The 22,530-nt window shown below is 38.4% G+C and overlaps 2 protein-coding genes across 2 annotated transcripts; one reads left to right on the top strand and one right to left on the bottom strand.

The window, feature by feature from the left end:
* The first annotated feature begins 15,050 nt into the window (after positions 1 to 15,050).
* LOC122024089 lies at positions 15,051 to 16,424 on the top strand. The gene is made up of 3 exons (XM_042582633.1): positions 15,051 to 15,286; positions 15,388 to 15,723; positions 15,931 to 16,424. Exons 1-3 carry the CDS (start codon positions 15,196 to 15,198, stop codon positions 16,062 to 16,064), a joined length of 561 nt encoding a protein of 186 aa, XP_042438567.1. The 5' UTR covers positions 15,051 to 15,195; the 3' UTR covers positions 16,065 to 16,424.
* On the bottom strand, positions 16,196 to 22,301 carry LOC122024088 (probable pectin methylesterase CGR2). Its single transcript, XM_042582632.1, has 7 exons — positions 22,158 to 22,301; positions 21,719 to 21,879; positions 21,574 to 21,613; positions 21,392 to 21,433; positions 18,169 to 18,540; positions 17,112 to 17,167; positions 16,196 to 16,510 (listed from the first exon to the last, which is right to left on the bottom strand). The coding sequence occupies exons 2-7, from the start codon at positions 21,842 to 21,844 to the stop codon at positions 16,364 to 16,366; spliced, it is 783 nt and encodes a 260-aa protein (XP_042438566.1). The 5' UTR covers positions 21,845 to 21,879; positions 22,158 to 22,301; the 3' UTR covers positions 16,196 to 16,363.
* Positions 22,302 to 22,530: the final 229 nt, after the last annotated feature.

Raw genomic sequence — 22,530 nt, forward strand, 5'->3', positions numbered from 1 at the left:
AAGAATATTAAACCACATGTTAAAACAAAACTTTTTAACTAAACTATAGTCAAAGTTTTCAAAATTTACCTCTTCAGATGAGACTTGGTCAATCAATTCTCTCACCTTACTAATATGTGAAGGAATATTCTTCCATTTATTTATTCTTGCTCCTTTGATTTTGTATGGTTTTTGGATTGGAACATGCTCCAAAAACCATGCCTGATTCACCATCATAAGGGTTAACTATTTTAAAAATGTCAGCAAAATATTAAAAAATTTCACATAAATTATACACTTACTGCCAAAAGACCAGCAAATCCCTTTAGGTAAGGGAGGTTGGTGTTAGACTTTTTTGTCTCAGTTGATGAAAATATGTCCCCAATCTTAGGTAATTGTGGAGCCATAAATTCATGGATTGCTTCAACCCAGTTGAATCTATCAAGATTCTCAAAATCATCTACTATATCTATAAGACTTAACGGGATCTTATATGTACTAGAAGAAAATAAGACACAAACAAATATATACAAAATATAGAATTTGTAAAATAATAAAACATCATCTTCGCCTTCAACGTGATTGCCATAAAATTTAAGCAACTCCTCAATTCTTGATCTAGTAGCTTCTTTTTTGTTTGAGAAGTAAGTTAGAAAGAGGTCACTGGATGCTTTAGCTAAATTCATCGAAATTGAAGCTCCACGGTCTGCAATACCAAGCAATAATGAAACGTCTCCTCTTGTGAAGCCAACCGGAACACCTGACCAAGTTAAATTATTATTAGACTTCTGCCAACACATACAAAAGTATTAGGAACACCGTGGACATGATACGATGCCATATCAAGCACACGTTAGGCTTGATACGGTATCGTATCAGACCCACATTGGGCCTGATACGACATTGTATCAGGCCTAGGTTTAGCAAAAGATTAAATTTTACCATACAACTACTTTGTGATTAAAATACAAAATTATAAATTGTACTTGAGAATCTAAAGGTTTGACTACTTGAATCCCAATTTTGAAATATATTTACCAAAATCCCTCGGATGTGCTGCATATCTTCTATGTCCAAAAAAATACGAAAGGGTGACTGTTTGATCAGCACTATGTGTCAGTAATGTAAAATAACAGACCCTTCATGCGTTCCTTTCTTCGTGGATGCTTGAAAAAAGCTTTTAAAGTGACCGAGAACACTGTTCCAATGCAGTTTCTGTCTAACATCAACTGAACCTTATACTTTATAAAAATAAACAAAATTTAAATCATACTATTTCAGCTTCTCAAGATCATAGAGTTTGTAAAATGATAACCTTTACAGCTAATTGATGTGGAGAGGATGATGATATACCCGATCGACATCTTTGCGCCATTATAATACTAGCTGATTGATGTAAACCCTAGAATCCTTCACTGTCGGCGCGCGAACAGTCCTGGTTTTTAATTGAACTGAAATGCTTGATGTCACTTGAGAAACACTCGAGGCCACTAAACTAGGGTTTCACAAGAGGGAGCTGACTCGCATGTCACGAAGGAGGGAGGTACACTAATGATCGAATTTATTTTTTTAAAATCAAAGTTATTCAAAAATATGGTTCGGATGCTTAGGAAATGATGACTGATCAGAGGAGATTGGCAGGAGGGTTATATTCGGTATTACACATCACTTACCTACGCCTTTTGGTAACGGTGATACGCCTTTTGGTAAATACAGTATACCACGTTCCTTTAAATTGGTTGAATATCCGAGAAAGGTTTTGTTTTTATTTTTGTAGGGCAATTCACCCCTCCCCTCTTGCCGACCTCCAAAGGGACCAACAAGTGGTATCAGAGCAAGAACGCTTCAGGAGGACTAACCGTCGATCGAAGCAACAAGATGGCCGGACCAAACATCGTTCCAGCAAAATTTGAGGGGGACTTCGCAGACTGGAAGCGACGTATGGAGGTATTCCTAAAAACAGATTTTTAAATTTGGTTTATTATGAAATATGGTTTTGTAGCTCCGACAAATCAAGATGGAGAAGAAAAAGAAGAGAGCCATTGGACAAAGAATGAGCAGAATGAGTCTGTAGCGAACAGCCGTGCGGAATATCACCTGCTGAGCGTGCTGCCGCCTCAGGAAGTCAACCGCATCGGAAGCTACTCGTCGTCCAAAGAACTTTGGAAGAAGTTCCTGGAACTCCACGAAGGCACGTCCGAAGCGAAGCTCGCTAGAAGAGACATCTTACGGAACAAACTGATGAACATCCGTCTGGAAAAAGGTGAGAAGGTAGCCGGTCTACATGCAAAGGTAAAAGAATTAATTACTGGTCTCGAGAACCTCGGTAAAACGGTAACAAACCGAGACACCATACGCTACGCACTCAACGCATTTCCTTGAACTCCGGAGTGGACATCAATCGTCGACGCCTACCATATTTCAAAAGACCTGGAGGTAAGTACTTTAGAAGAGTTGTTTTCTACTCTTGAGTTATATGAAACCAGGTGTGTAGCTACAACAAAAGACTCAAGTCAGATAATGGCACTGAACTCAACCAAGAAGGATGAACCCGAGTCAGACTCCGAAGAAGACCAAGAAGCATATATAGTAAGAAACTTTAAAAAAAATTTTAGATCTAATAAATTTAAAGAAATGCAGAATAAAAAGAATTCAAGAAATAGAAGAAAAGTGTGTTGCTACCAGTGTCAAAAAGAAGGACACTTAAGAGAGGATTGCCCAGAACTAAAGAAAGACAAAATGAAGACACCCAAGAAACACAAGAACCTAAAAGTCATTTGGGACGACACTTCTTCATCTGAGTCCAAGATTCAAGAATATGCCGGGATAGCACTGATGGCAAGCTACGAAGGGCAAAGTACATCAGAACCCAGCATCGATGAAGGGGGAGTGACCTCAGATGAAAGTAGCGAAGCAGGGGGAGATTCAGGCTTCAAGTCTGATATGGTAAGTGCGGTATGCCTCTTACCCCCTGATCAACTTTACTTTGGTATTAAGGCAATGACAAAATCCATGTATAAATTAGAAAATAAAAATACCAAATTAGAAAATGAAATTTTAGAAACAAATTTTTTTTTGGCAAAATCATGTCTTATAGAGGATTTTGATAAATTGAAAATTAAAAATGAAAAACTAAAAGAAGAAATAGAAAGATTAAAAAAGTTTAATAGTTCAAATATTTCTACTTTTAGAAATTATAAAGGTTTAAATTGGTATTATAGATTTCATCAAAGTCAAATTAGAAAAATATCAAAAGCCTATGTACCTAGGAAATACTTGATCAACTCTGTAGGTAGGAACCTCTATTGGGTTCCGAAAACTTATTGAATTAAAATTAAAATTAGACTTAGCATTTTCAGCAAGGAAATTAAACAACTAATTTCTTATGAGGCTTTGTCTAAGGAAGTGGTTGTTGCTCCAATAACCAAGAAGGCCTAGTGCCTCGCCACGACCTGGAAGCCAAGTATCGAAATGAAAAGTTTAATTGACTAACTGAAAAAGCATTAATTTAAATTACTTAACGCTTTAAAAGAGTTATTCAATTTGTGTTAGAAAATATTTAAAATTGACTTAGAAATTTCTCTTAAAAAAATTGCCTTAGATTTTTTTTTTATTTTTTTTATTGCCTTAGAATTCTTTTATACTTATGAAATTTTTTAAGGAAATGTTGAAATAAGTTTCAAACTTAAAATTTTAAGAAATTTTTGTTAGCACTTATGATTTTTTTTAAAAATGTTTTACTTAATTTTTTTTCGAAAGAAAAATTCTGAAGAGTGTCTTTACCTAGCCATTTTGCTTAAACATTTTTACACTTAAGATTTTTTAGAAAGTACCTTAGACTTGTTAAAAGAAACCCCATTTTTTATGTGATCAAAGGGGGAGACAGATGTTAAGTCTAGGGGGAGGTATATAATTTTTTAAAATTGAAATATCTTTGGACTTAATTGCAAATAAATTGTTTTTATTGCATATGTTTTCCCTAACTTAACTTGGGTTGCTCACATCAAAAAGGGGGAGATTGTTGAAACCCCAAGGTGTTTCGATGTCATCAAACAAGCTAAGTTAGGTCCTGCGTTGTTTAACCCTTGTGTCTAAGTGTGCAGGAACTTAGGAACACACACTACAAGAAAAACCCTCATAGACATCGGTGGAACAACAACGGTTTTAAGCAAAAACCGATGTCTTTGAGTATTTTACACCGATTTTTCCAAAAATCAGTGTCTATGAGCGCAGATTTTCGCTCATAGACATCAGTTTTTTAGCCGATGTCTATGAGCGCCTTTTTTTTGTTAATAGACACCGGTTTTAACAGCGGTTTTTAAAACCCGGTGTTAATGAACCAAAAAAAAATAATTTAATTTTTCCATCAGCCAAAATTTACAACACTTCACAAAGTTCCCTCCAAACCTAAACCAATATTGCACCCCTTCTCTCAGCCTAAACCTAAACCTCCGACCATCTCTCTCAGCCTCATCTACCTCTTCCCCTTCGATCGACGCCCCTTCCTCTCCCGAGCAGGATCAAAACCACCTGCTTCAGTCCTAAGTAAAATCGCAGCATAAATCGTTCCGTTCTGCCTCCTCGTCCGATCCTCTCTTCCTCCTCCTCCTTCCTCTCTTCGCTCTTCCCGGCTAAGGTAGGGGCCGACGAGATCCAAACAGCAAGAGGACGCCCACGACCACCATGGCACGGTTGGTCGGCAACGTGAGGGAATCCGAAGGAAGAGAGAACAACATCGAGATCCAGGAGCTCGTACACAGAAGGGGCATCGACTTACTTCCTCTTATCCCAACCCTCCCGCTATCTCCCCTTCTGCGCCAGATCTACCTCTCTGGCAATCACGACCTCGCCTTCGTCGGCGCCCTTCCGACGGCTCCCCCTTTGCCGCCACCTGGAGTGGGAGCGGTGGTTTGAGGGGGAGGGGTACGAGGCGATGCACGTTCAAGGCAGGCGGTGGAGCGACGACATGGGCGGCCGATTTAACCCTAAGAAAGGCATGGCGTTTGAGGGGTCCATCTTCGACGCCGGGCCGATTTTTGAGTCCTATGGCGTAGCTCACGGATAGGCAGGTCGATTGCTCGATTTTGGGTTCCAAGTTCAAAACTGCGCTTAGCAAACTAATACAACAAAATCTGTTCTTTGAATCTACTTTTTTTTCCTCCATTTTTACATATGGTTCTTCCAGTCTCATTTGAGCTTGTATGACTGACTTGATCAGGGCAGTCCCTGATCCTCACAAAATTCTGCTCTTTCAGAATTGGTCTAGATTTAACTTGTTTTTGTCTGGAACAAAATGATTAGTTCTGATCTTCTTCGTTGTCGCTTAGGATGATGTTCCAATTGACAGTCCCAACGGGAGGATTCATGCAAATTGATAGCAGTTGATGTTGGATTACCGAAAACCAAACTTGTGGAAGAACAGCTCAAGCTTTTCAAGCCTCCCAACAGCTGCAAGAATGTATCCATTTTGAGGTTGGATTGGGAGCAATGTGTTTTTCATCAAATTGTGGCTAATAAAATGCCAGTAAATTGATAAAATTGCTACGATCTTCGTTGTTGTTCTCTTCCCATTTGTTGTTATGTCGCCAGTTCTTGTTTCAAGCTTTAGTGATTCTGGTGTCACAACTTCAGTGCTGATAAAATTGTTTTCCAGAAGATATCTAATCTAAGAAGCCAATTCTAATGGTAAGTGGCCATCACGCCCAATTTACGGTTTTGTAATTTCTCTCTTTTTTATCTCTCTACATTTGAAGTATTATGTCTAAATACTTTATCCTAAACTTTTTTGGAATTAATTAGGGATGTTTTTGGATAGATTTGTGAAACTAAAAAGCTGAATAAAAAAGTTCGAATGATTGTGAGCATGAAGCATGCAGCTGTGATGCTTGAACAAACATCCTACTGCTATTTGCTTTCCATCCCACCAATGTTACGCAAGTATGGTTTTCATCTTGTTTTGTCTGGAAACCGTTACTACATTTCTGATCAGGTACTCGATTGCATGTCAAATTCATATTCATATTGAAACTTGTGTCTCAGATATTTAAAGCATGTTCAAAGTTTTATGTGCTAATTAAGGAATATATATTCAATGTTAACATTTTGTTTATATATTGGAATATGTGGAAGTCGTTAGCAATGAACCTGGATGTATGAAGACATTCACAAATGCAGAATGCCTTAAAGCACATATCAAAACTTCTCACCTTTATGTTGATTGTGTGATTTGTGGAACAAAACATTTGAAGAAGAATATTAAACGACATGAACACATGCATAAAGCAAGTGAGGTGACTGAGAGGACAAAATGTAACTTTGAAGGTTGTGAACGCACCTTTTCAAATGTAAGACCTGAATTTTGTGTAGTTATCAATTTTCTGTCTCTCAGGCCGTCAAAGCTTAATTGCTATTTGGAGGCAATCTAGTAGCACTTTTTCAGTTAATAGGATGAGGTTAAAATCATGACCAAATAAAACCATAATATGTTTGCATCCCAATTTGTGCACCATCAGGAATTTGGTTAGGACATTGTTCGAAGCTTAATCTCTTTGCAAGAGACTAAGACATGCTGAAACTATTATTGAGGTTGATTTTCCTGTATTAGAAGCAGTTCTTGAACTAGGAGACAATTATTGAATATGAATGGATCAAAGGTAAAGATCATGGAGATGTCTAATTTGAGCCTTTTTAACAGAAGCTTAAAACACCTAGGCAAAGACAATTATCAGATATGAACGAATCAAAGGTAATTTGAGCTTTTTTTAACAGAGGCTTGAAGTGTGTAGGCAGTTAAAATAGATGTTCAAATGGCCTTTTACCACATTCATTATTAATTGCATAAATGCACACTTGTTGATAAGGACAATTTAGTGGAAATCACCCCTTTTTTCTTCTCATATGCATCACTTAATTTATTTCTGGATAAGCAATCAATCTTCTATTTAGTAACTATAAAGTATAGTTTTTGCACCTTGCAGGTATCAAATCTCATACAGCACATAAAAGCAGTCCATCAAAATCTTCGTCCATTTGCATGTAGATTTTCTGAATGTGGGAAGAAATTTCCCTACAAGCATGTCAGGGATAACCATGAAAAATCTGGTATGCACAGTTACATTCAAGTAAGTGTTTAGTCTAAGATTTATCTACTAGACTTGACATGGTGATATGAAATGTTAGCAAATTCAATTTTGAATTTTGTTTGAATCTAAACAAATATTTAATCTAGGTTTGCATGAATTCTGAGTTCCTTTGAGCTTCTTGTTGCAGGGTGACTTCCTAGAAATCGACGAGCAGTGGCAGCACGGCCATGAGGTGGACGGAAAAGAAAGTGTCCTTCTATAGGATCTTTCTACAGGAAGAGGATTGTTTCACCTGAGCAAGCATCAACGCTTATGTACAATGTTCTCCGGAACATGATGCAAGTAGAGTTTCGCTGGTGGGACGAAATAGAACAGGTGATTGTTTTTGTGCAAGCAGAGTTTCGTTTCCCTTCTACCCAACTCTTTTCCTTGCTTCTAATTTGAGTTTTGTGTTATTACCTTCTCAAATTCACGTTCTTTTTCCCCTTCTGTTTGATTGTAAGTAAGTGTTTGACAGATTAGAACAGTGGATGTTTTAACACAGAAAACTAGGCATTTGAAGGTGAAAAGCGGTGAGATTAGGGAAATAAAAGGCGCAAGAAGAATGGAGCAGTATAGCAAGTTGAACAGATTCTGATTCTCATAATTTAATGTAGCCTCAGCTTGATTTTTGACTCACGATGTTCTACCTTGATTCTGATATCTATTAGCTTTTGATGTAAAAAGAATGTTTGTATATTTTATTGATACTGTTGTAAGAAGAATATTTATGTAATTTATGAATATTTGTGTATTTTATGAATATTGTTGAATGAAGAATATTTGTGTAATTTGTGAATATTTGTGTATTTTTTTTGGTTACTCGATTTTTCACTGTTTCGGAAATCAAATTTGTGTTGTTAAAAAATACTGATATTACATCGGTTTTCCACCGCTGCAAAACCGGTGTCATTAACTAATATTACATCGGTCGTATACCACTGCCAAAACTGGTGTTATTAACATATAATATTACATCGGTTTTACACCGTTGATGAAACGGTGTCGTTAAGTGATACTACACCGGTTAATAACCGATTCGAACACCGGTGTCGTTAAGTGATACTACACCGGTTTTAACCCGATGTCTAAAATGACAGACCTTTTACATCGCCTTCATAGACATCGGTCGAAAATGTAATAGACACCGGTGGAAAACCGATGTTTATGAGGGTTTTTATTGTAGTGATAGGAAGTCGAGCGGAAGACGTGGCTAGCGAGAAGGACAACACGGGAGAGAGTCGACGGGCTCGGTGCGTCCGAGGGACGAGGTGACCGCGGAAGAGTACACCGATGGACGAGAAGAACGTGTGCGGCGTTCGAGGGACGAGAAACCGAGAAGGAAGGCTGGTCGAGGAGAAGGCCGGAACTTGAGTTCGGGTGAGCCCTATTCCGGATGGTCGAGATCACCCAAGCTAGCGGAGCCGGAGCGAACAAGACCCGAACCGAGACGAGCTGAACCGGAGATGAAAAAGTCAACTCTGTTGACTTTAAGGCTCGGGGCGCCCGAACCATTCCGGGTGCTCGGAAGTGGATTTTAACCAGGATCGAGGTTTGACTCGATCTGAACATTGGGGGATAAAATTTATCCCGCCAGGGCGCCCGGAACCCTCATACGTGCTTCAAACAAGTAGTTGGATGTGATTTCTGTTTATTTAGTCTCTGCCTTTTTAATTAAAAGTTCCTTTAAATTAGTTGAATATCCGAGAAAGGTTTTGTGTTTATTTTTGTAGGGCAATTCACCCCTCTCCTCTTGCCGGCCTCCAAAGGGACCAACAACTTCTACTTCAGGTATATATATGTTATAGAAGTCAATCTATCTATTTCTGCATCATGGGTATTAGATACCGGATGTGTTTCTCACATTTGTACTAATGTACAGGTACTGAGAAATAGCAGGACATTGGTGAAGGGCGAGGTGAACCTACAAGTAGGCAATGGAGCACGGGTTGCTACTGTTGCTTAGAAACTTACTATCTATCTCTGCCCTCTGGGCTTGTACTAGAATTAGATGAATGTTGTTATGTGTCTGCTCTTACAAAGAACATCATTTCAGTTTCTTGTTTAGACAAGAAAGGTTTTTCGTTTATAATAAAGAATAAATATTGTTCGGTTTATTTAAACGATATGTTCTATTGTAGTGCACCTCTGATGAACAGACTCTACATTCTAGATTTAGAGAACCCCATCTATAACATAAGTACCAAAAGGTTCAAGTCAAATGAAATGAACCGAACCTATCTCTGGCATTGCCGCTTAGGTCATATAAATGAGAATCGCATATCCCAGCTCCATAAAGATGGTTTGCTGGACTCATTTGATTTTGAATCATATGAGACATGCGAGTCATGCCTACTGGGCAAGATGACCAAGACTCCCTTTAGTGGACACAGTGAAAGAGCAACTGACTTGTTAGGACTTATACATAGTGATGTATGTGGCCCTTTCAATGTCACTGCCAAAGGTGGTTATAAGTATTTTATTACATTTACTAATGACTTCAGTAGATATGGTTATGTGTATCTGATGGCACATAAGTCACAATCCTTTGAAAAGTTTAAAAAATTCAAAAATGAAGTACAAAACCAGCTAGGCAAGAGTATTAAAATACTTCGATCAGATCGAGGTGGTGAATACCTTAGCCATGAATTTCGTGACTATCTAACTGAGTGTGGGATTCTATCCCAACTCACTCCTCCTAGAACACCACAGTGGAATGGTGTATCCGAAAGGAGGAATCGTACCCTATTAGATATGGTACGATCTATGATGAGTCACACAGATCTTCTTAAAGGAGGAATTGTCCATCATATGAACCTAATCTCCATCTAATTGCCCTTTGTGTGTGACCCTATAGGTTCTTGTAACGTTGGCAATACTCCTAAACTTATTTAGAAACATAAGTAATGAGCGGTATCTAGCAACACATCATTACTACCCAAGTTACAAGAATATTGAGATCCAACATCACCTTTGTGACTACTAATTGTGACTCTCACAATATATGATAATGTCCTTCTATCATTGACATCTAAATTGATCAACTGAGGCATAGACCGTGTCATCCTCTAATCAATTTATATCTTGAACTCCAAGTAGACTCACCATAATCAAATGAACTCAATATCTCATATTGACTCATTTGGGCATGGTCATGCACTTAGTGGACTCACTCTATCAAGAATCATGATGTCACTCCCATCATATAAGAGGGATAGATCTCATCTACATCACTCACATCCCTCCGCATAATTTGTTACATACCCAGTAGTCGCCTTTATAGTCCACCCATTTACGGGTGACGTTTGACGAAGCCAAAGTATGTAACTCTTTATGTAGGGAACCATGGTGACTTCAGGTCCAAGGACTGATAGTCATACTAATATTCACATGAGAAAGTATATGACACTCATATAGCGATCCATGATACTTTCTCATGGCGGATCATTTAGTATACATTCTCCAATGCATACTCATGTGTCAACTTGATATCTCTATATTAATGACTTATGAGATCAAGTCATCGAGTTGACCTACATGCTAGTCTCATCGTATTAACATTGTCCCTGAATGTTAATACTTGACTAGGAATGATTAAGAGTAGTGTTCTCTATATCATCTCATTATCGATTCAACCAATCGATTGATATAGATAAGAACCTTCTACTCAAGGACGTTATTATACTTAGTTATTTGGCACCAATACAAGTAAATATAATAACCATAAAAAAATGTCTTTATAAATATATAGAAATATGATACATCGAGTCCATACAACAATCATCACATGATTGGCTCTAGGGCTCTCACTAACACCGCCGATCTCATTTCTCCCGATTCCCTTCTCTCTTGGGTTTCCTTCGTCGCCCCTCTCGCTAATCGTCGATGCCAACCTCCATGACAAGACGACCATCGTCGGTGCTGCCAACCATCCCACAACCATCGACCACCTCTCCCATCTTCCGAGCTCACAGAGTCGCTCGATCGTTGGTCGCCGTCATCCGATCGTCGACGTCCCAGTACCCTAGCTGTTCTTCTACCCTGTCTCTGTTCGTGAAGACTCGATTGGAGACACCCTAGCTGCCACCATCACGAGGGGGTGACGTTGCCAGCCACCAATAGCGCTGCCACCGCCTCTTCCACTTCGCAGGATCTTGGATCAGGGAGGTACATCGCCACCACCTATTCACCCTTCGTCTGGTCTCTTTGTTGTGTTTTCGATCTCCCCTCTTCATCACCGGCGTAAATCAACACCGAGTCGTGCCTTTCGTCACTGATCTCCTTCAACTTGTGCCCAAACGCCGACCATTAGTTTCGACAACAGCTGCCTTATGCCACCTTGGAGGTAATCTATTGACCTAGTAGATGATTTGAGGGATTGATCTTAGATCAGTGTTGATGTAGGGCTATTTGATTTGGAGGGCAGCACCTTGACCTTGCTCCGGTTATCACTGGGTGCGGATGATCCACAAGTTCGGCCACAATTTTCCAACAACAAGATCTCTAGTTGTGAGCCACCATCTTCTAATAGTTTGAGTAATTACCTAGATCTTGTTTACATTTTTCAGTTATGGAGATTAACAAGGAATTGAATGTTCTTCTGTTTTGGGTATATTGCAGATTTGGGAAAATTGGATATGCTGTCATTTCTTTTTCAGCCAATAAATGGGAAAGAAAGGATGTAATTAAGGCTAGAGTGCATGTTTAAGAATTAATTTGAGTATAGTGCTAGGCGTTGATTTTTGGGGGCATTTGATTTGCTGGATAGAAGCTTTATCTAGAGCTCTAGCCATTTTCTCCGACCGTGCATCACCTCCGGTCGTAAGCCACCAGCAGCTACCATTGACTTGGTGAGAAGTAAGGATGCATTTTAGTTAAAATTGATCTAACTGGTAGAGTGGATTAATTAGAGTTAATTGATGATTCGGATGATTCAATTAGGGTTTCTAATTGGATTTGAATTTATCTTAGCTCTTTGGGTGCGTGATAGGATTTCTAATGTGTATTATGTTATAGGACTTTGGTTGGAGACAAGCATCTCGACGTGGGAATTATTTGACACGGACTACACAGATTAAGGCGGGTACTTCCTGTTTTATCTCTTTAGTACATATCGATCTTAGTGCATGAGCTATCTTTGGATAGAAACTGTTTTTACCTTGACTCCACTCTTATTTTTCCTGCGTTTGATACTTCCACTCAATCTTTAAGCTACTCGTTTCTGTATCTATACAGACTCTCGTTGCTATCTAAGATATTTAGCAGATACCGGACACCAAATACTAGATACTAGTTACAGAATATATAGATACCAGATACCATGTTTACTTGCTTTGACTGTTATTTTTTCATATTTCTTATTGAGCATGCTGGCTTCATGTAGCATACATGTTTCTGTTTATATATATATATATATATATATTGACTGCTGCATTTTTCGCATCATGTCATTGCATGCATGCCGGCAACCATGTCTCCCTTGTGGTTGAGAGGGTCGTTAGTCAGGGTCGCACGCTCGACTACTCATGGGTAGCGGTAGCTGGAGCGTGCCGCTTGTCCTGACGTGCTTCCACTCGCTCACTCATGGGTAGTGATAGCTGGAGTTGCGAGCAGTAGAGACCCCTGTCGCAGATGTAGCTAGTTAGCTACTATGCAACTGCCCCCTCGGCCACTCGAGAGTAGTGGTAGCTGGAGTGGTGTACAGTCTGTCATTGTCCCGACCTCTCGACCATACAAGGGTCATGGTACAGAGGGGTGGACGAAAATGGTCATCCGTGCATACGCTGTTATTATTATTATACCTGTTGTTGTTGCTTACTTATGTTGTTGTTACTTACATATACTGCTATTGCTTACTTATGCTGCTGTTGCTTATTTATGCTGATATGCTCTCATAGGTTGAGATATATACCTGAGGTATGAGTTTAGACACTGATTTATTTACTGGTAATATGTATATATCTCACATGTTACTCATGTAGTTATGAGCAGTACTGTAGCAGGTCTTTGCTACACCTGACCTTCTATTACTAGCCTAGCATATGATTTCAAAAATGGATACTTATTATGATATCACTGTAGTATATGCTATTTTTCCATGTGAGACTGTATACCTTTGTATCTCTAGTTCTTTATTATGTTCATGCACTATCTGTCAATTACCCGTTGAGTATTAATACTCACCATCCCGTAAACTGATTTATTTCGCCAAATAGCAAATACAGGACTTATGGAATCGCTTGAAGAACCTGTCCGCAAGTCTCACGCCACATCTAAGGACGATCTTCTGGTTTTGGTTTCTTTGCTATTTGTATTTTGGTTTTATGATCTTTGTATTCTAATAATTCGATGTCGACTTGGAGTTTTGTCTTGTGGTATCTGGTATTGGTTTAGTAATGTTGTGTCAAGCCGAGCCGACTCGCAGTAAGTTATTTTGTTCGTTTCATGTTCGTTATTTTGTGATTTCCGCTGTTCTATGTTTCAGTCGAGTGAGCTGTATTATTAACTATGTGGTTATGCTATGTTTCAACCGTATGGGCTATATTATTAACTACGTGGTTGTATGTATATTATAGCCGTATGTGATTAATATATTTTGCATATATGTATGTTTCAAATTGTCACCGGTAGAGAGAAGATGTTACCGAAATTTTTGATATGAACTCTTCTGGAGGCATGAAAATTACTCACCATAGCAAAAATTAATCCCCTTCCTCCTGCTTCTGTGAAAGCAAGCGGCAGGAATTAATAGTCTTTCTTCAAGAGTGATTGAACAAGGCTAAGAATTGAGAGAAAAGGGAAAAATTGAAGAAAAACAGGAATAGCAAAGCATAACAACTTAAGTTAGGAATCAAGAGGAAAAAACAAAGGAACGAAGCATACTTCGAGGCGCTACTTACGAACCTCACGGAGAACTCTGATAAGAGCAACGGGATACGAGGGTGTCCCCCCTGGCGTTCTCGGCCTTGGTTGTCGAAGCCGTGGGCCCGTGGAGGAGGGTATCGAGCAGGAGAAGCTGGAGGCGAGAGCGACGGATCTGCGCCGCTTCCAGCCGGGATTGTCGAAGCTTCAAAGGGGAGAGGGCGTTGGGCGGCCGGGCTCGAAGGGGAGAGGAGCCGGCGGCGACGAGATCCCGTCGAGCAATCAGGAGGAGACGCGTGAGGAGCTACAAATTAGGGATTTCCATTAATTAGGATTTTTATTCCTTTTGAATTTTTTCGATTCGGGATCCTTTACCCATTTTGAAATTTATTTGGTTAAGAAAAAAAGTTTGATTTAGTCGATAAATCAATTTTTAATTTCTAAAATCAAAATGTAACCAATTAAACTGATATAATTAATATTTTTTTGGAAATAAAATTAAATTTTTAATTAACTGAACTCAATTTTTAAATTTAATCAATTAATTTGATTTAATTAAATTTTCCCTTCAGTAAAATGAATGAAGAATATAAATCCTTAAATATCTAAACTTTTCTAAATTCTCGTGGTAGAAGTTACTTAATTCAATTTTATATCGGTGAAATTTAAATACTACGGACTGCGGTTGCATAAGAGCCATATAACCAACCATAAATAAGATTACTTGTAAGAGCGGTGGCAACGTGAGATGCACCGCACTGCACTTCATCCAAACGCCTCCAGCTGTCGCCATCTTATTTCTCATTAAACTTAAAAACAGGAAACAAAAAACAAAAAAAACAAATCAGAAGACGAAGCCCGTATCAACTAAGCAAGTTAATTCATGGCCTCCACGTCGAAATCCCCACTTTTCTTTGCTTTTTTTTTTTTTTCTTTTTCTTAAGAAAAAACGGCAATAACAAGCAATTTACTGGACTCACAACAACGCGTACGTATGATGAGCAAGTAGAGCATGTTCTTGCGTAGGCTCGAATTATGAGAATAGTCAGCAGCCAGGCTTGAGACAACAAGTAGCGTTCGGATTGCAGCTCAAAAAACGCCGGTTGCGACGGCGCCGGAGCGTTGCGTTAGTCAAAGTAAACTCCACGACCGACCTCGGGCGAGCTATATAAGCACCACCAGCCCCTCCCCCCTCTCTCGCCCTTCGTCCAACAGACCCAACCAACCATCCGATATGAATTCTCCGGCGACTTCGAAGGCGGCGGCAATGGCTTCGGCCCTCATCCTTCTCTCGCAGTTTCTCGTCCTCGTCCCCTCCGCTCAAGGTTCGTTCGACGTAGTTATCATGATCTTGTTCTGTTCTTGAATTGATGGATATATAAGCTAAGCGATATATATGTGTCTGTGTGGGTGTGACGGTGTGCAGGAGGCGTCGTATGCGAGAATCTGCCGCAAGATTTGTGTGCCTTCGCTGTCTCGTCGGAGTCGAAGCGGTGCGTGCTGGAGAGCAGCCAGCGGGGGGATGGACTGACGGAGTATCAGTGCCGGACATCGGAGGTGGAGGTGGAGGTGGAGCGGGAGATGAAGGACTGGATCGAGACGGACGAGTGCGTGGGGGCCTGCGGCGTCAGCCGTGGCGCCGTCGGGATTTCCTCCGACGCCCTGCTGGAGCCCGACTTCGCCGGCAAGCTCTGCTCCGCCGCCTGCTACCAGAACTGCCCCAACATCGTCGACCTCTACTTCAATCTCGCCGCCGGCGAAGGTAAATAAAGACGGATTCCAAAAAAAATAAAATAAAATAATAATAATAATAATAATAAACTGTGAGAAATTATCTAAAATCTTGAGTAAGGCATCCATCTCGTTACGAGCCAAATCGTACAAGATAAAAATATAAAAATCGATTTATCCACACAATTGTTTCCTGATTAATTGTAACGATTCCTTTACTTTAAATCTTTGGTTACAGGTGTCTTCCTACCTGAGCTTTGCAAGGTGCAAAAGGAGAACCCCCGGCGTGTCATGGCGGAGCTTCTCAGCTCCGGCGCAGCGCTGGGCGCTTCTTCTGCTCCTGTTCCTGCTCCTGCCCCGTACTACACTTAATTACTACTTGTAATTTATTTTGGATATTGTTTCTCCGCTCCTCTTAGTTTCTATGCGTACGTATACCATTTGGTGTTTTTATTACAGTTGTTTTTGTATGTGATTTCATGTGATTCTAAATCAATTCACAGTTGCGTATACCTCGTATTATACAGGTTTCTTTCTCAAACAATTATCTTTTACAGATATCGTACAATTTCATTCTAACAACATATTAAAAACCATACAGATTAGAGGGGTATTTTATAATTTCACCAATCCGGGGGGAAAATTGGAGAGGACTCGAGAGCTCAATTGTTCTACAAGCTGAGGTGAAAAATTTGGCAGCTTGGTTTGTAAGAACTCTCGCTGGAAGCTTGCTCAAACTTCTTTATAGCCATTTCATTCTCTTCTAAACCAGTCTGGATAAAATATCGTACCCACCAGGATGAACTCCTTAGTTTGGCCTATACATAAAAGTGAATATCTCAGAAGAGTATAAACAAGTTGTAATGGAACAACTATCCGCGGCCAGCTCTTTAGCTAGAACATTTTCTTATCTGAGAGAAGTGGAAATGATAAGCAAAGCATTGACTGATGCCTGAGATATCATACTGTTTAATCAGAAAACAAATTTGAGATTTGAATCTGTCATGGTTTGGCCAAAGAAGTCATTTCAGATGAATCATAACAAAGTTAAAACATCAAACTCTGAAACAAAAAAAAGGATAATACTAATAAAGCAATCCAAAATTATTTCATCCTATTACATAGAAAGTATAGAATAAAAAACAGCAATGGAGACAAAACCATTTTTCACTCTTTATTAATACTCTGTTATTGGCACCAAATAAAATAATATAACCCATCGATCAAGGAAAATAAATGGTCTAGCATCTATTAAGAACGATAACGTTAGCCGTGGGGGAAAACTAATGGTTGCATGCAGTATATAAGCACATTACTAGATTGACAGCAGAATGTCAAGGAAAGATGCCAATATGTGGAAGACGACCTCCTACAAAGAAAGAATGGCAACAAAAATGCATAATTAATTGCAGAACATACTAGTTTTCCAAATTTTGCTGGCTCTGAAACCTTGGCTCTCTGCTGACCAGGGAAACCTACAGAATTTATGAGCAGAAATGACAAAAAGAAGATAATTTTGAATGTTAAAGAAGCATACAAATATTGCAAAGCCTGAGAAGTTGACTTAGTTTATATTCATAAGATTAGCTGTATAAACTCATGGTGTAAGAAAAATGAAGTATATAAAATGATTTATAAGTATTTTCTGTAGTGAGATAACTGAGATCTTTATATAGTAATCCATAAATAATGGATCATTTCAGCTACACATCTGTTCCATTTTAGCAGTAAGGCATCTCATTTTATCATAGAAGAGTCAGAAAAGTCATGGGCACAATAAAAAATGTTTGGCCAAAAAATAAAAAACAAATCTAAGACAATTTCATGCAGATTTCAGGTCGCAGTTACCCATAAAAGGCAATAATCCTGGTTCTTCCTGAAAATGCATCTATTTCTTGAATGAAATAAAAAATAATTATAAAAAAAAAGATAGTCCGGTGCACGAAGCTCCCGTCATGCGGGGTCCCGGGGAAGGATCCATTGTACGCAGCCTTACCCTGCTTTTTGCAAGAGACTGTTTCCAGGATTCGAACCCGTGACCTTTTGGTAACATGGCAACAACTTTACCATTGCACCAAGGCTCCCCTTCAAATAAAAAATAATTATAATAATAAAAAAATAAATAAGGTACTGAAAAAATTGTAACATGAATATCACTAGAAACATAATGTCCAAATGTCAAATTAGTTGTTTATTGTAGTAGTTACTGGTCTGAATATGACTACAGCTCATGTGAATGGAAGACCAGACTCTCTATAACTATAGTTAATGGCAATGGTCAACTCTTCCAAAGAATGCATTCTAAAAAACATTGCGGCTATACGATGCAATTAACTTCTTACTAATAGTCAGAATTGTTGTTTATTACTCTTGTAGTTAGATGCTCAAAATAACTAATTAGTAGTCTGTTTCTACAGTGAAACAATATGAAAACCATGTTTCCAATGAATAGGAAGTCATGAAAAAGAATTATTACCAGCAAATATAACAAGACCATCTGATGACACTCTTGCAATATCTGGTAGAGTTTTGTTAAGGTACTTGAGGGACAAGTAATCCAATGAATCAGAGACAACGACAAGGGAAAATGATTTAGGTCTGTATGGTAGGGGAAACTTGATGTCAACCGAGCGGACAAAACCTTTGCGCACAAGGCTTTTGCAACTACTGTCGGCATCTTCCAAATCAAATGGTTCCACGCCCCAAGCTTCAGTATCTTTTTCTTTTAACAAATTTGAAACGACTGCACAAGAGTCAAGGCCTACATGCAAAACCTTCCTCAAGCTATCTCCATAAGCTTTCTTTAGAATAGGTATAGCTCGTATTGCATCTGCTGAGCAGGAAACACCTATCAAAATGGAAGAAGAAATATTAAACAATATAATGAGCAATCAAATAGATCTGTATGCTTCCCTAAAAATTAGATATATAACAAGCACCTGTATACCATCACAAATGGACTAAAAAATTCCAAAAGGATTAATTGATAAATTACACAATATTTATTTACATAAAACAGTCAAACAATACTACAATTAAATATAATAATTAATAACTAGTGGAAGTCATCATAATTCACCAATGTTTTCCAGAATGATATTTAGACATTCCTGTTTCCCATTGGCATACTCATTACATGATCATTAGTCCAGTAATAGGATATGCCACATCTTCAAAAAGTTATGAGAACTAGAAAGTTTCCCTTTGGTTAATTGAGTGCCCTTTTAATTATTTTCTATCAATTACTTCTTTATTAGACATAACTACATAACTTGCATTATTTACAAATCTGTGTCCAACTTTAGGGGGCGTTTGGTTCTTTCCTAGAAATAGGAATCGGAATGGGAATCATTGTATTGTGGAATGAGAATGGGTATGAGCATGGATATCACTCTTAAAAGCAATGTTTGGTTAGTTGTATATCTTCTATCGGAATAAATCGAAGTTTCCTTTTTTACCCTTAAAGGAAAATAAGAGAAAAAATTAGATGTGAGAGAAAGATGAATGTGAGAGAAAAATATGATGAAAGCGAATTATGAGAGAGAAAGTGTGATAAGAAAGAATGAAGAGAGAGAAAGTGTGATGAGAGAAAATGAAAAAAGAGAGTGTGATTGGAGAGAGCATGATGAGAGACAATATGATGTGAGAGAAAGTATGATAGGAGAGGATGAAGAGAGAGAAAATATAGTGAGAAAAAATGAGAGAGTGTGATGAGAGAGATTGAGGAGAGAGAAAGTATGGTGAGAGAAAAAAGAACAGTGAATATGATGGGAGAGATTGAGGAGAGAGAAAGTATGATGAGAGAGAAAGTGTGTTCAGGGAAAAAGGAGGAAGTGTGATAAGAGAGATTGAGGAGAGAGAAAGTATGATGAGAGAGAAAGTGTGATGAGAAAAAAGAGAAAAGAGAGTGTGATGGGAGAGATTGAGGAGAGAGAAAGTGTGATGAGAGAGAAAGTGTGATGAGGAACAAAAGAAGGAAGAAAGTGCGATGGAAGAGATTGAGAAGAGAGAAAGTATGATGAGAGAGAAAATGTAATGAGAAAAAAAGAGGAAAGAGAGTGTGATAGGAGAGATTAAGGAGAGAGAAAGTGTGTGATAAAATGATGAGAGAGAAACTATGATGAGAGAGAAAATATAATGAGAGAGAATAAGGAGAGATAAGTGATATGAAAGAAAAAATAAATAAATATATTTTGATATTTGATATTAATGGAGAAAATTTTAGTTTTAAGTCAAGGGTATTTTTGGAATAAGTGAATATTTTGATTGATGAAAATAGGGTAATGACTCATTGAAGGGGAGGTACATGGGAATGAGTCATTACCCAATTTCAAGGATTCATTCCCTTATTTGTATTCCTCTTCCTATAATCCAAACATTAACAATGGGAATCAATGATTCTCATTCTCATTCCCCACTCCTATTACCCTAAACCAAACGCCCCCTTAGTATGTTGATGTCAGATCCATTTATGTTTAATTGAAATTAATTTTTTTTCCAAAGGAAGTTTTCAATCTTTTGTGGTCTCGTCAGCCTTTTATAAGACACTTGAATAAATATTTCATACTCAATTCAACTCTGCATGCTTACTGTGAGAATTATAGATATAAATAATCAATAAAAAAGAGAGAACTCATTCAACAAGGTTATCCACATTCAAGGGTCCACATATATTGGATCCAACACCCCTTCAAACTGAAGATGTAACATGTATCTAAAGTTTACACAAATCACGATGAAAGGAGACACAAGATGTCCAAGTGATGTAACTTCTGTAAGGTTATCGGGATTAATACGTAATGCTAGATTGGATGGCTTACTTGTCGATCAAAATGTTCTTATGGGAGTACAGCATTGCCACAATTCCAGGTACCTAGTGCTCAATTGGATTATTCGTCTAGATCAAAGGATGATTTTTTTGGTATGAAATTATGGATATATAATAGGTTTTCCAACAAAAAGGTAGCCAACCAATGCCAGCTTGAACGAGCCACCTGAACCTGCAGATTATTTCTATTACAATTACGACAGGTTGCTTGCAATAGCTGAAGATCGATGTGTTTAAACATGATGCATTGGACGGGGACTAGAGCACAATGATCATGACATTAGAGGATGAAGATCACAATCAAGGTTTTGTAAGCCTTGATGACAAAAGAAGTAGACACTTTCAAAGAGAAAATTTAGGAGATGGATTATATTGGATTTCGTCCATGCCGACCGAGACAAAGCAAGTGCCATCGGCACTATTTCAACACAAGTGACACTTGTGTCAGCCTATGCCATGTCTTGACCCTCCACAAGAACGACACCTGTCAGATACAATTGGTACTTAGATATTTTGACCATCTCATCCTCATAATGATACTGATTTTGACAACCAAGGTCATGAGAATGAGACTTAAGGAAGAAGAGACTTGGTGTACCATACTGGACAATAGCTTAGTGAATATTTCATATTCAATTCAGCTGGTCATGCTCTTCATTAACAAAATCATAGATAGAAAAAATCACATAAAAGAGAGAGTTCATGGGAATGATATTCAAGGATTCACATCTATGATTGTAACATGATGTAGACTGTCATATCTCTATTGAAAAGGCTTTGGTAAAAACTTGAATGATGTTATGGCATATGAACTTAAGTAGCATAAGATCTTGAAAAAAACACTTATCTCAGTAGAACATATGATACCTACCTTGCCCGATGGTCATGGATTCGTTTACACCAGGAAAACCACCTGATTAATTACAATAGTTTAGCTGACAAACCAAAGAATAAAAAATTCCAAAGGATTTGATATTTAATTAAAAAAATTATTGTTCACTCAAGATCAACTATTTGATTTTATCCAAAGTTAAGTAGGAGATTCCTATGTACCTGAACCTCTTAATGAGTAACCAATGAGAAGAAAAGCAGCCTACAAGAAGGAGACGAAGTCCGTGACTATACAGAACAAAATCGCAACGTAACATGAACAACTACGAAGAACAATTGCACGTAATAATCTAAATAAAACGCATACCACAGCAACCAATCCAATGGGTAAAAGAGACGAAGTCCGTGACTTCTGATGTAAGGAACTGCCGAGTGGAATGCTTCCGCTATCTGCCACGCGTCGAGATGGATTAATAGCTCGTCTCGACGCCATAACTTCAGTCCCCAAATCCACCAGGTCAGCAAGCCCTATGAACGAAATAACAAACACGAAAAAGAATCGTCAGATCAACCTCACACAACATGTAGTTCTAGATCCAAGGAGCCCCATTATATAAATGAGCATAAATTAAAAAATCAGAATGATTTCGTCCACAAACAATAATCTAAAACTTTCGCAGAGCTAAGTGGGATCCAAACCAGCGAAAAAGCACGAAATCAATTGAACATCGGCAGTGCGTGATGGCGAAATGAGAGATATACAGAAGGGTAGGAGACTTGAGGAAGGAGAAGAGAGAGAGAGCAACCTGCAGATAGGCGAGCGTGAGGCCTTCGTTGCCGGATCCAAATCCTCCGCTTCGATTCTTATTCTGAAGGAGAGGAAAGTGAGGCGCATAAAGGTTTCACTGTGTGTCACCGACGCGGTGGAGGAAGATCTACCGCCATACAACAATCTCATCAATGTTTTCGATTAAGGTATATATATTAGAGTAATTTATGAATTGATCCACAAGTTTATTTAGAAAATTATATTTGGCTCCCAATTGCCTCTTTTTATTGATATCACTGGAGTTTGTTTTACCATTTTACCACTATAATTTTAGGGCAAAAATAAAAATTGCTCCCTTTATTTTTTTTTTCCTAGAAGGAATGTCGCAATTTTTTAAAATAACAAACTAG

This window comes from Zingiber officinale, chromosome 9B (assembly GCF_018446385.1).
Source record: "Zingiber officinale cultivar Zhangliang chromosome 9B, Zo_v1.1, whole genome shotgun sequence".
Classification (NCBI taxonomy): Eukaryota; Viridiplantae; Streptophyta; class Magnoliopsida; order Zingiberales; family Zingiberaceae; genus Zingiber; species Zingiber officinale.

Excerpts from the sequence above, each read along its gene's own strand:
- LOC122024089 (XM_042582633.1), top strand. The coding sequence starts at position 15,196 with ATGAATTCTCCGGCGACTTCGAAGGCGGCGGCAATGGCTTCGGCCCTC. Across the intron at positions 15,287-15,387 it reads CCTCGTCCCCTCCGCTCAAG|GAGGCGTCGTATGCGAGAAT; the intron begins GTTCGTTCGACG and ends GACGGTGTGCAG. Across the intron at positions 15,724-15,930 it reads CAATCTCGCCGCCGGCGAAG|GTGTCTTCCTACCTGAGCTT; the intron begins GTAAATAAAGAC and ends CTTTGGTTACAG.
- LOC122024088 (XM_042582632.1), bottom strand. The coding sequence starts at position 21,844 with ATGGCGTCGAGACGAGCTATTAATCCATCTCGACGCGTGGCAGATAGC. Across the intron at positions 21,614-21,718 it reads CCATTGGATTGGTTGCTGTG|GCTGCTTTTCTTCTCATTGG; the intron begins GTATGCGTTTTA and ends TCCTTCTTGTAG. Across the intron at positions 18,541-21,391 it reads ATCCATGACCATCGGGCAAG|GTGTTTCCTGCTCAGCAGAT; the intron begins GTAGGTATCATA and ends CCATTTTGATAG.